At 44.5% G+C, this 11,948-nt stretch overlaps 1 protein-coding gene across 1 annotated transcript; it reads left to right on the top strand.

Moving 5' to 3' along the window:
• The first annotated feature begins 638 nt into the window (after positions 1-638).
• LOC149460361 (E3 ubiquitin-protein ligase TRIM39-like) lies at positions 639-9,840 on the top strand. Its single transcript, XM_089679740.1, has 3 exons — positions 639-1,076; positions 6,734-6,803; positions 8,261-9,840. The coding sequence occupies exons 1-3, from the start codon at positions 639-641 to the stop codon at positions 9,838-9,840; spliced, it is 2,088 nt and encodes a 695-aa protein (XP_089535866.1).
• Positions 9,841-11,948: the final 2,108 nt, after the last annotated feature.

Below are 11,948 nucleotides of genomic sequence, written 5' to 3'. Positions count from 1 at the left end.
GGGGGTGAAAGTGTCCAGACCTGAAGTGGGTAAACGATGTTTCTGCAGCATAACTCTTCATTCTTTTCCCCAGATAGAGATTCATTGTCATCATCCTGTGTAGGCAGGTACAGTCTGTTTTCTCCACTGTAGGTGGCGCTTGACCAGTCAAAGTCTGGAAAGGAAGTTGAGGGGAAACTGGTTCTCTGTGACTTCTTGGGTTAATGGAGCAGTGTTCTGGTTGGCTACACTGCAGACATGTGACCCTCGGTTGCTATCTTGGATCTACAGGGTCTATATTTATATCCCAGGGTTTATATTTGAGTCCCTGCCCCCAGGTTTTGGTGATCATTTTGCAAGTGGCTAGTGTAGGGAGAAACATCCTGCTTGTTTAAAGTAACTAGCCGCAGGGAAAGGTTCCTGATGAAAAGGGACGGGCTTTGGGACTGGACCAGCCAGACCAGGTGGCATTTCACCCACTGAAACACTTGTCGGCACCTCTTCCCAGCCACATTTGCTTGCATTGAACTGTGAGTTGTATCCCTAAGCTGTGCTCTGCCACTAGTTTCTGTAATTTTGGCATATTGCTCAATGCAAGTTTTAAGTTTATTACAACTGAACATTGTGTGTTTACCACGCTTGGCAGCAGTCGGCAGGAGATGTCCCTTGCAGTGGGTGTGGAAAGGAGGACTGGGCTCCAGTATGGTTCTGCATCCCTCGTACTAAAGTTCAGTGGCTTTAACATACCCCTGGCAGAATGGGAGGAGAGGCTGGAGAGTACCACACACCTGTACCAGGTCCTGGTCAGGCTAGTGGTGGAGCAGGCTATTAATGCTTTGGAGAGGGATACGCGCAAAGTGGTTATGTTGCTGTCAGAAGAGGAATTGGTCACTGTAGAACAGATTGTGTCACACTTTGAGGGCTTCTTTGGGGAGAAGATGGCACTGCTTAAGCTGAGGCAGAGGTTCTTCAGCAGAAAACAGAAGGATGAGAACATCACTTATTACCCAGTGGCTATGCAGCTCCTTTGGAGGAGCCTGAAGAAGCAGGACATGCATGGCTGCACTGATTCAACTAGGTTTGATTATTACTATACAGTATTTACAAGCTGAGGGATCAATTTATTGCACACCATGAAGTGTTGTTGGATGCAATTGTTGGAGAGCAGGAAGAGGCAGATGTGACTTTAGCACTAACCAAAAAGTATGAGCCAGTGTACCTCAAGGAGGCATCAATGCCTTCACCACTGTCAGCCTGCAATCTGCATGGAATTGGCTAAGGATGTAGCCACCTTAAAGCAAGACAGAACCTCTTTTAAAAATGACTCCTTCCAATCCCAGAGGGGTGAGAATCCATTGTGCAGGGACACGGAGGACTGGAAATGCTGGCAGCGTGGCCGATATTGACATTTTTCTTCAGCCTGCCTGCCTTGGTTAAAGCATGGTCCTATGCTTGACACAGATGGTCAGAGGTCACTGTGATGAAATATGGCTTCTTCATACAAAGACTTGGTTCACAGGAACAGTTAGACCCCTGCTGGCTCTACCTCCAAGCAACCAATAACCTTCCTATGGTGGGAGAAGGCAGAACCTGGCTGAAGATCCACATTTGAAGACCAGGTGATGGAACAAGTGGGAGTAGTGGTGGCCTGCAGTCCAGTAAACCTGGTGGTGCCTATAGTGTTGGGCATGAATGTTTTGCAAGACCTTGACTCTTACCCCACCTGCTAGCCTGATATGAATGCTCAGGCAGATGAGCCCGTGGCTCTGAGTGTTCCAGGCCTTTGAGGACCAACTGAAGACAGCACATTGTCCAGACTTACAGATGTCCAAAGTCCAGCCTTTCAGGCGAAGGCTCAAACTTTGAGCCTGTGGTCATGACCAAACTGTGCCACCTATGTGGTATCCGGAAGTCCTACACCACTCCCTACCATCCTCAGGGCAACAGTGTTCATCCACATTGTACAAGAACATTGAGAGCAAATGCAACAGACCAAGCAACTGGTGTTTGACAAACACAAGGACGTAGCTCTGGAGTCGGCTTTCAAAGAATTGCCCTTATGGCTGGGGGACCAGGTGCTGGAGAACACACAACCCAGGTAGTAAGCGGGAGCGAAAATTGGAATACAACCCGTACCGGGTGGTGGAGAAACATTTCCCACCTACCCCTGTCTTTTGAACTGGTCCCTGAGGGCCCGATCCCCTTAATTGACTACCCCAAAATATGTTGCAGACTTGTGTAATGGGTGGGGAGTGCTCAGACACCTGAGAATCCAAAAGCTTTAGACTATGCCAACCTCCCTCCCATGCAAGAGGCACTTCTGGACTGGTTCTTGCCACCTATTGAGCTTGATCCTCCAGTCACCAGTTTTCTTGAATCCAAAGGCTCGAAGATAAGCCAGCTGAGCCAGTCACCCTATCTAGTGCCACAGACTGCACTGGTTTAGAGGAAAATCCTACTTTGGGTACAAGTGAGAGAGTGGCCCAAGGACATCAATGACCCATTGCTGTCTGTGGGCCCCCTAAGTCACTACCTGAAGATGAACCTTTTCCAAGTGACTGATGAAAGCCCAGACAACTGCTGCCCAGTGCGGCTGGATTGTGGGCAACTACCTACTCCTGTTGTCATTTAACTGTGTGTTTATTGGCTCTACCTTAACCAGTTTTATTGCATCACTGTTTACATTTTTATGGTGTTTCGATATTGAGGACAGCATCTGTTAGCGGATTGTAGGTAGGTGCAGTCTGTTTTTCTTCACTGTAGTTGATGCTTGACCTGAGTGGTACCACAGCCTGGAAAAGAAGTCAAGGGAAAACACTTTGTTTTGATTTCCTGGGTCAATAGAGCAACGTTCCGGCTGGCTACGCTGCAACCATGTGACTCGGTGGCCATCTTGAGTCAGAAGGGTCTGTAGAAGTCCCTGCTCCTGGGTTTTGGCCTGCATTTTGCTAGTGGCTAGTGTAGAGAGAGACACCTCCACTTATTAGGGACTGTAACTAGTGGTACAGAGGTTTCTGATGAGAAGGGACAGGCTAGGGACTTTCTAACCTAGAAATAAGCCTCCCCACTTGGGATAAGACTGTCCAGGCTGCACTTCACCCTCTGAAACCGATGCTGTCAGCACCTCTCCTCAACCACATCTTTGCCTTAATTGCATAGTTAGTCTGGCTGAAAAAAAACAAAAGCCCATCCAGTTCAACCATAGAATAATAGTTATAATCCTACACCCACAGTTGATTCAGAGGAAGGCAAAAAATCCAATTTGCACAATCCAATTTGCTCCTGCTGGGAAAAAAAATTCCTTCCTGATCCCCCGAGAGGCAATCTGATATTCCCTGGATCAACTTTACCTATAAATGTTATATTATGTGTATCTAAAACAATCAAGGCCTTTTTTTTTTTTTGTTTTTTTTTTTTTTTTTTTTGTTTAAGCAATCCACTGAGCTGGCCAGAACCAACTCTTTAGGGAGTCTATTCCACATTTTCAAAGCTCACTGTGAAGAAACCTTTCTGTGTTTTTGGAGATTACATTTCTTTTCCTCCAGACGTAAAGAGTGCCCCCTTGTCCTCTGTGATGACCTCAGGGGGAATAACCACACAGAGTTCACTATGTGAATCACTGATGTATTTATACATGGAGATCGTATCCCCCCTTAATCTCTTCTCAAGAGAATACATTCAGTTCCTCTAATCTTTCCTCATAGCTGAGCTCCTCCATGCCTCTTGTCAGTTTAGTTGCCCTTCTCTGTACTTCTCAAGTTCCCCAATGTTCTGTTTGTGAATTGGTGCTCAAAACTATTCCAGGTGAGGTCTTACTAATTTTGTACTGGGGGAAATTTTGTCTATACCTCTTTTGATACGAGAGGATTTTGTTTGCTTTAGAAACCGCAGCTTGGCATTGCATGCCATTATGCATGTAATCTACCAGAACTCCCAGATCCTTCTCCACCATTGATTCCCCCAAGTACATAACCTTACATTTATCAACCTTAACCTCATTTGCCCCATTAAACAGAGCACTGAGGTCAGCTTATAAGTTGAAGACATCCTGTAAGGATGTTATTCCCCGGCACAGCTTGGTGTCATCTGCAAAGACTGAAATGGGATTTTTAATCCTGGACCCCATATTGTTTACTACTCTTTGAATACAATCTCTTAGTTCAGTTTTCTATCCATTTACATACAGATTTTTCCAAGCCTGTAGACTTTACCTTACACATTAGCCGTGTGTTGAACTGTGTCAAACGTTTTGGCAAAATGAAAGTATACCACGTCCACAGCCGCCCCTCTGTCCAAGTATACCACATCCACCGCCACCCCTCTGTCCAAGGTTTTGCTCACCTCCTAAAAAGAAATCCAATTTGTTTGACAACTTCTTTCATGAATCCATGCTGTCTTTTGTTTAAAATATTTTTTTCCCAGCAAGAACTCATCTATGTGGTCTTTTATTAAACTCTCCAATATCTTTACAACTATAGAAGTTAAACTAACAGGTCTATAATTACTTGGTAAAGATTTTGCCCCCTTTTTAACTATTGGCACCACATTGGCCTTAAGCCAATCCAGTGGTACTATGCCAGTCATTAGAGTCCCTAAGAGTTAGAAACAATGGCTTTGAAATGACAGAGCTCAATTCTTTAAGGACCTGTGGGTGTATGCCATCCAGTCCAGGTGTTTTATTCACCTTTTTTATACTATCTAAATATTTTTGGATCATATCAGTTGTGAGCCAATGTGGATAATCTGGAGCTGTCAGTACCACGCCCATTATGGACAAGAGCTCCCCCATGCTCCTTTTTTCTTTTTTTTTTTTTTTTTTATATACACAGAGCTGAAGACTGTATTTAATAAATATGCCTTCTTTGTCCCCAGTCACCCACTCTAGATGATTCTGTAAAGGGCCTACATGCTTGGACTTTTTACTATTAATATATTTGAAGAATTTTTTGGGGTTGGTTCTACTATCTTTTGCAATCTGTCATTTTGTTTTCAATTTTGGGGGCCTTCATTTCCTTTTTGCATATTCTGTTATATTCTTTAATGTTTAAACGATCGCGTTCCTTCATTTTTTATATTGAATAAAAGCTATTTTCTTATAGCATTTTTACCTTTTGGCCGTAAGCCACATAGGTTTAATTTTTAGCCTTTTCACAATTGTTGCCCATGGGAATATATTTTTCAGTGTGGTCACATAGTCTTTTTGAAGAACTCCCATTTCTGTATTGTGTTCATCAATTCCAATATTCCCTCCCCAGTCTAAGTCTCCGGAGAGCAGCTCTCAACCTTGGAAAATTGGCTCTCTTGAAATTGAGTTGTGTGGGGTTTTTTTTTTTTTTCTGTATGCTTGCTGTTTACAGCTAACAATAAATTAAATCATGTTAGTCACGGCTACCCAGATGTTTTATATGGAAATTTGTAATAAGCTCTGCATGGTTTGAGATTACCAGGACCAGCAGAGTATCATTCCTAGTCAGGGCCTCTATGAACTGTACCATAAAATTATCCTGTAGTACCGTATTTTTCGCTCTATAAGATGCACCTAGGTTTTAGAGGCAGAAAACAGGAAAAAAAAAATTCTGAACTAATGGACTGCGGACAGCACAGGGATGACCAGAGACTGCGGACAGCACAGGGATGACCAGAGACTGCGGACAGCACAGGGATGACCAGAGACTGCGGACAGCACAGATGACTGCTGACCTTTGGGGACGGAGGGGAGCGGGTACCTGAATTTGACAGGTACCCGCTCTTACTGCCGCAGAGTTTGTTTGATCTTACCTGTTCCTCGATCCAGCCGCGCTCTGTCTTCCTGGCTTCTGTAATGGCGCCCGGCATGACAGCCGGGTGCCCAGTGAGCGAGAAGCACTTGCGCTTTGTGATTGGTCCGGCGGCTTCTGGGATCTGTCATGTGTCCCAGGTACCGCCTTACCATTCACAAAAAGCGCCACTTCTTGCGCATGCGCACTTGGCACCTGGCTGTCATGCCCAGTGCCCACACTACAGAAGCCGGAAGACAGCGCGCCGCTGGATAGAGGAACAGCTAAGCTCAAAGAACGAAGAAGAGCGGGTACCTGTCAAATTCAGGTACCCACTCCCCACCTCCCCAAAGGTCAGCAGTCCTCTCCATAAGGTCCTGCTGCAGAGCTGAGCGGCCGGCCCGGTATTCTGACACGGCCACGGTGGAAATACCGGACCGGCCGCTCCATATTCGCTCCATAAGACGCACTGACATTTTCCCCCCTTTTTTGGGGGGAAAAGTGCGTCTTATGGAGCGAAAAATACGGTAGGTTTAACTGTTTTCCTAACTGGCACTCTCCCACTAGGGGGTCTGTAATGTTGGCATTCTGCTTAATGCAAGATTTATGTCCACTGCTGCCACACCTCATTGCCCCTCCCCATGTGTTCCTGCCTACAGTGGGGAAAATAATTATTTGATCCCCTGCACATTTTGTAAGTTTGCCCACTTACAAAGAAATGAAGGGTCTATAATGTTTAGTGTATGTTAAGTGATGGAGACATGTCAACCAAAAATTCATAAAGACATTATATAAATGGAGTTGCGGTTCAGAGAGTAAAATAAGTATTTGATCCCCCTACCAACCAACAATAATTCTGGCTCCCACAGACTGGCTGTGCGCTCATTTTGGTACACAGATTAGTCCTATCAATTTAAGAAGGTGCTCCTAATGACAACTTATGTGTATAAAAGACACCTGTCCACAGAATCTTTTTCTTCCATTCAAATCTCACCAAGACCAAAGAGCTGTCAAAGTATGTCATGGACAAGACTGAAGACCTGCACAAGGCAATCGGCAAGAAGCTTGGTGAGGAGGCAACTGTTGGCGCAATTATTCGCAGATTGAAAAAAAATACAAAATAACCATTTATCGCCCTTGGTCTGGAGCTCCATGCAAGATTTCACCTCCTGGGGTAGGGATGATCATGAGAAAAGTGAGGGATCAGCCCAGAACTACATGAGAGGAGCTTGTTAATGATTTCAAGATAGTTGGGACCACAGTCAAAAAACACACTATTGGTAACACATTATGCTGCTATGGAATGAAATCCTGCAGCGCCTGCACAGTCCCTCTCCTCAAGACATATCTACAGGCCCATTTGAAGATTTGCCAATGAACATCTAAATGATTCAGAGAAGGACTGGGAGAAAGTGCTGTGGTCAGATGAGACCAAAATTGAGCACTTTGGCATTAACTCAACCCACCACGTTTGGAGGAAGTCAAATGACTGTGACCCTAAGAACACCATCCCTACAGTCAAGCATGAAGGGTCAAACATTATACTTTGGGGCTGTTTCTCTGCTGAAGGTATGGCCTGAATTTGGCATAGAGGGGCCAATGGATGGACCATTTATTGTAAAATCTTGAATTAAAAAATTCTTCTCTCAGCCAGAACACTGACTATGGATCCTAGATGGGTCTTCCAGCATGACATTGACCCAAAACATACCACCAAGGCAACAAAGGAGTGGCTCAAGAAGAAGCACATTAAGGTCAAGGAGTGGCCCAACCGGTCTCCAGACCTTAATCCTATAAAACAAAATCTATGGAGGGAACTGAAACTTTGAGTTGCCAAGAAACCTTAAGGATTTGGAGAACATCTGTAAAGATGAGTGGACCAAAATCCTTCTGAAACGTGTGCAAACCTGGGAACCAACTACAAGAAATGTCCTACCTCCGTACTTGGTGGAGAAACCCTTGTTGGCAAGTACAGTTTTATATTTTGCTTGGGGATCAAATACTTTTACTCCCTGAACTGCAACTCCATTTATAACATTTGTGTTTTTTTTTTTTTTTTTTTTTTTTTTGTGGTGGTCTGGATTTTTGGCTGATATTCTGTCTCTATATCATGTAAAATACACCCATGATATACCCTTAATTTCTTTGTAAGTGGGCAAACTTTTAGAATCTGTAGGGGATCAAATTTTTCCCCACTGAATAAAGATTCTTTGCCACCCATGATTAGTTGACATCTTCCCAGCAGGATAGCTCAGGCAGGTGATGGGTTAAATTTTTCATTGCAGCAACCAATTGGCAGCAGATGCCACTTGAATAAGTTTTTCAAAATTGTTTGAAAAATTGATAATTGGGCTGACTTCTCTCTACTGGGAACAGCCATAGCTGGGGCAAAATTCAGCCATTACCTGTTGAATGGCCAAATGTTGATCCATCTACGGCTACCATCACTGTCCTTACCCTGTGTAGGAATTTACAGAACTGATTACTACATGTTAAAGACTTTCACTTCTCTCTTCTGCTTTCAGCAATGGAGTCTACTGATCTAAGGAAGGAGCTGGAATGTTCCACCTGTCGGAAAATGTCTACAGATCCTGTAACCCTGACATGTGGACACAACATCTGCCGGGAGTGTATTGGTCCTGTGTTGAACACACCGGAGGGGTCTGGAGGTTATTTCTGTCCTGAATGCAGAGAAGAGTTCCAGGAGCAGCCTACTCTGCCCAGGAACATGACACTGCATAACAGGGAGATTTTCCTTTCTGCTCAGCCAGATCAGGAGTCTGAGGTCCTCTCTACTTCGACGATTCCCCAGCAGGTACAGGGGTCTGAATGCATGAAGTGTGAAGCTTCTGTGTGTGACCCATCACCAGATCAAGCCTCATGTGACCCCACCACTTCCCCAGAGCACAGGAAATGCTCTGTCCATAATGAACCACTGACTTATTACTGCACTGAGGAATCCATCTGTATCTGTCTGTCATGCAAGCGGGCTAAGAAACACCGGAAACACAAGGTGGAAACATTAAAAGAGGCCTCTGAGCAGAAGAAGAAACAACTGAGAAGGGTTCTTTACCAACTGATGGCAGAGAGAGAGGAGACGGAGATTAGAATCCATAGTCTGCCGGAACGCAGGGGGAAAGTACAAGGAAAAGCAGATGATGAAGAAAAGAAAATCGCTGCCCTGTTCAGTGACATCAGGAGACGTTTGGAAGACCTGGAGAAGAGAGTCCGGAGTGAGATCTCCTTGCAGGCAGATTGGTTCTCAATAGCACTGTCTAATATGATCCAACAGTTGGAAATAGAGAAAGAGGAGCTGTCCAGGAAGGTGGGTGACGCTGAGAAGCTGTGTGACACTATGGATCCACTGACTTTCGTACAGCAATTGGACGCAGGTGACTTGTGTGATACTGAAAATGGAGAGGACAGAGGCGGTGATACTGGAAATGGAGACAGAGAGAGTGATGAGAAACTCCTTCATGATGGATGGATAGATGTGTCGGGGATCTTACACACAGGTTTACCTGTTATCGTTTCTGGCACACATCTCTATCCACATTCTGCAAAGGGTAAACTTCTTCTTTTGGGGTTTACAAACATAGTGCTGAATGCGAGCACAGCTAGTAAAAAGATAAATCTATCGGATGACAGGAAAACTGCATCCTTCCTAACATTTCTTACTCAACGAGGAACACCAGAGAGATTTCTATGTTCTCAGGTGTTAAGCAGTCAGAGTTTCTCCTCAGGGCGACATTACTGGGAAGTGGATGTCGAAAGGTCTGATAATTGGAGAATCGGGATGTGTTATGCCAGTATAGACCGGATAGGAAAGCAGTCAACGATTGGCTATAATAATAAGTCCTGGGTTTTAGAAAGGTTCATGGGTGATCAGTACTCAGTGGTACATGACTGGACGAAGATCCCATTACCTGACGCTGTCTTCAGTAACAGATTCAGGGTAGATCTGGATTATGAGGCCGGGCGGATCTCCTTTTATGATATGAGTGACCCAATCCGACACCTCTACACCTTCACCACCACTTTCACTGAGCCCCTCCATGCTGGGATAGGTGTAGGGAGGGGTTGTATAAGAATATTTGAGGCGTGAGAAATCTGCCCAGACACTGGTGATATCTCAGGGTGGAGAATCTGATTTAGTGAAATACTCCACCAATAGGAGAATTGGACTAGAACCAATATTACAATTTTTTTTTTTTTTTTTTTTTTTTTTTTTTAATTTATAATGCTGCAGGTTCTGGGACTGTCCTCTTAATCCTAGATGATTTGGATTATTTAGTCTTCATTAGCTGCATGCTCGTTCAATGTCAGTGAAACCGAAGGCAGTGTAGTGAAGGTAATGATTACAGCCCTGGGGCCTGCACCTTGTGTAGTTAATCTATAGCCAAAACCTATTCTTTCAGTTTTAGATGTCAGGAAAGATTAGAACTGTCGCTGTTACGACTATGTTCTGGGTGGTATTGTGGACAGGTGATGAGGGTATACAGTCTCAGGAAGTGGAACTCCTCCAGTCTGTATATGGGAGTATTCATCAATGATTGGCTATAGATGTAATGATGGGATGGATTGGATGATTAGAATTGCCACTAACCCATTCAGTCTCAACCTCTGTTTTGGAGCAGCGTAGATTTTATTTCCTCTATGGCCATAATCCTTTGGTAAGTCAAGCTGATGATAGATGCATAGATACCAGAAATGAATGTCTCTTGTAAATTATTAGAGCTTAGGATGGTCCTCCATGGCATTTGTCCAGCACTGGAGTGTACCTCCTGTTTTTAAGAGGGGCAGATCTTTGATACACCTGCCATGTCAAAGAATCTCCACATGTTCTACTTTTTTTTTTTTAAATCTTTTATTTTCTAATGCTTATCCCAATAAACTTTCAAGAATCTTCACCATGATCAGAGGCTGATGATTTTCCTTATTACATTTCACAATAACTTTGGTTGTAATACTGATTGTAGCACATTGTGTTTGTTTTTGTTTCCTGGGTATGCAAGACTTTGTGGTATAAGACAAACTACTCATGGTTTCTAGACCATAGAGATTATTGGGGATGTTCTGGTCCTCAGTTATCTCTATGGTCAACCAGCAGAATTGCCCCTGGGTGGAGGAAACCCCCCCCCCCCCCTCTTCTGGTGCATGTAAATACGATCCAGCAATTAAATTAGCCACAGGGGTCATTTCTACATTCTGCATCTCCAGCTGCAAAAGTATACTGGGATCATGATTGCATCTGCAGCCATGGTCCTGGTATAACCACTCAAACCTGACAATGTGCATGTAGGATCAGTGGGTGGTATTGCCTTCATGATCCTCATTGGGGGGGGTGCAAGTAAGGGTCACATAAGAGGCCAACCTCAGAGAGGGCTAAGCTGGGTACCTGATCTTGGGTCACTTGCCTGCACATGAGGTACCTTAACTTTTGCTGTGCTCACAAATGCCCCAGACCAGGGCCAGGTCATTTTCAAGGATAATTCAACCTTAAGGCAGACCTTCAACTCAGGGATGGCTGTACAAATGTTCAGCTAACTGAACTCCAGGTAATTCTTGAACCCCATGTCAATGCACACCACTACTGTCACTTGCTGCATTTAGGAGGGACATGCATTTCTTCTCCACCTGCCCAGTGTGTCTCCATTACCTCACTTCTAATAACGGAGTGTAATCCTGCTGAGCGGCTCCTGCAGACACCATGCATGCTGTTAACTCTTCCTTGTCTGTTCCTCTGACCAGGGTTCTCTGCTGTGCTGATCTGCTCTCATTGCTATGACAGATGGACCACTTGGAGAATGTATTGACAATAACTCCCTCATTACTCATCCCACCTGTCATGGGTCCATGCTGCTTATACTGGCTGTACTTCATTACCCCTGGTAACCACTTGCTGCACCACAATAACTCTTGTACTGTTGTCTTCATTCCCCAATATGCTTTACTGACCCAAGCTGGAAACAGTGTGTGCATTACACCAAGTTAGTAACTTCAGCCTAGGCAAAGCTTCAAAAGCTTTACTGACAGTTCTGAACATTACAACTTCAAACAAAGTGCAGCCTTTCTACTAATTACCTTAATCCCTAACTCAAGCTTGAGTCCATCTTGCCAGTATCCAGCTGCTGGTGTTTTCAGGGTGGAGGGCAGGTCCCAACTCTCCCCGAGGTGGTGTACAGCTTCTGAATGTAGGCTATCACCTGGCAA

This window comes from Staurois parvus, unplaced genomic scaffold (assembly GCF_062004578.1).
Source record: "Staurois parvus isolate SC_StPar_1 unplaced genomic scaffold, SC_StPar_1.0 ptg000231l, whole genome shotgun sequence".
Classification (NCBI taxonomy): domain Eukaryota; kingdom Metazoa; phylum Chordata; class Amphibia; order Anura; family Ranidae; genus Staurois; species Staurois parvus.
This window is presented reverse-complemented; position numbering and strand designations above follow the sequence as displayed.

Bases quoted from the DNA above. Each gene is read 5' to 3' on its own strand.
- LOC149460361 (XM_089679740.1), top strand. From the start codon at position 639: ATGTCCCTTGCAGTGGGTGTGGAAAGGAGGACTGGGCTCCAGTATGGT. The intron at 1,077-6,733 runs GTATTTACAAGC...AATCTCACCAAG, and splicing joins GGTTTGATTATTACTATACA to ACCAAAGAGCTGTCAAAGTA. The intron at 6,804-8,260 runs GTGAGGAGGCAA...TTCTGCTTTCAG, and splicing joins GGCAATCGGCAAGAAGCTTG to CAATGGAGTCTACTGATCTA.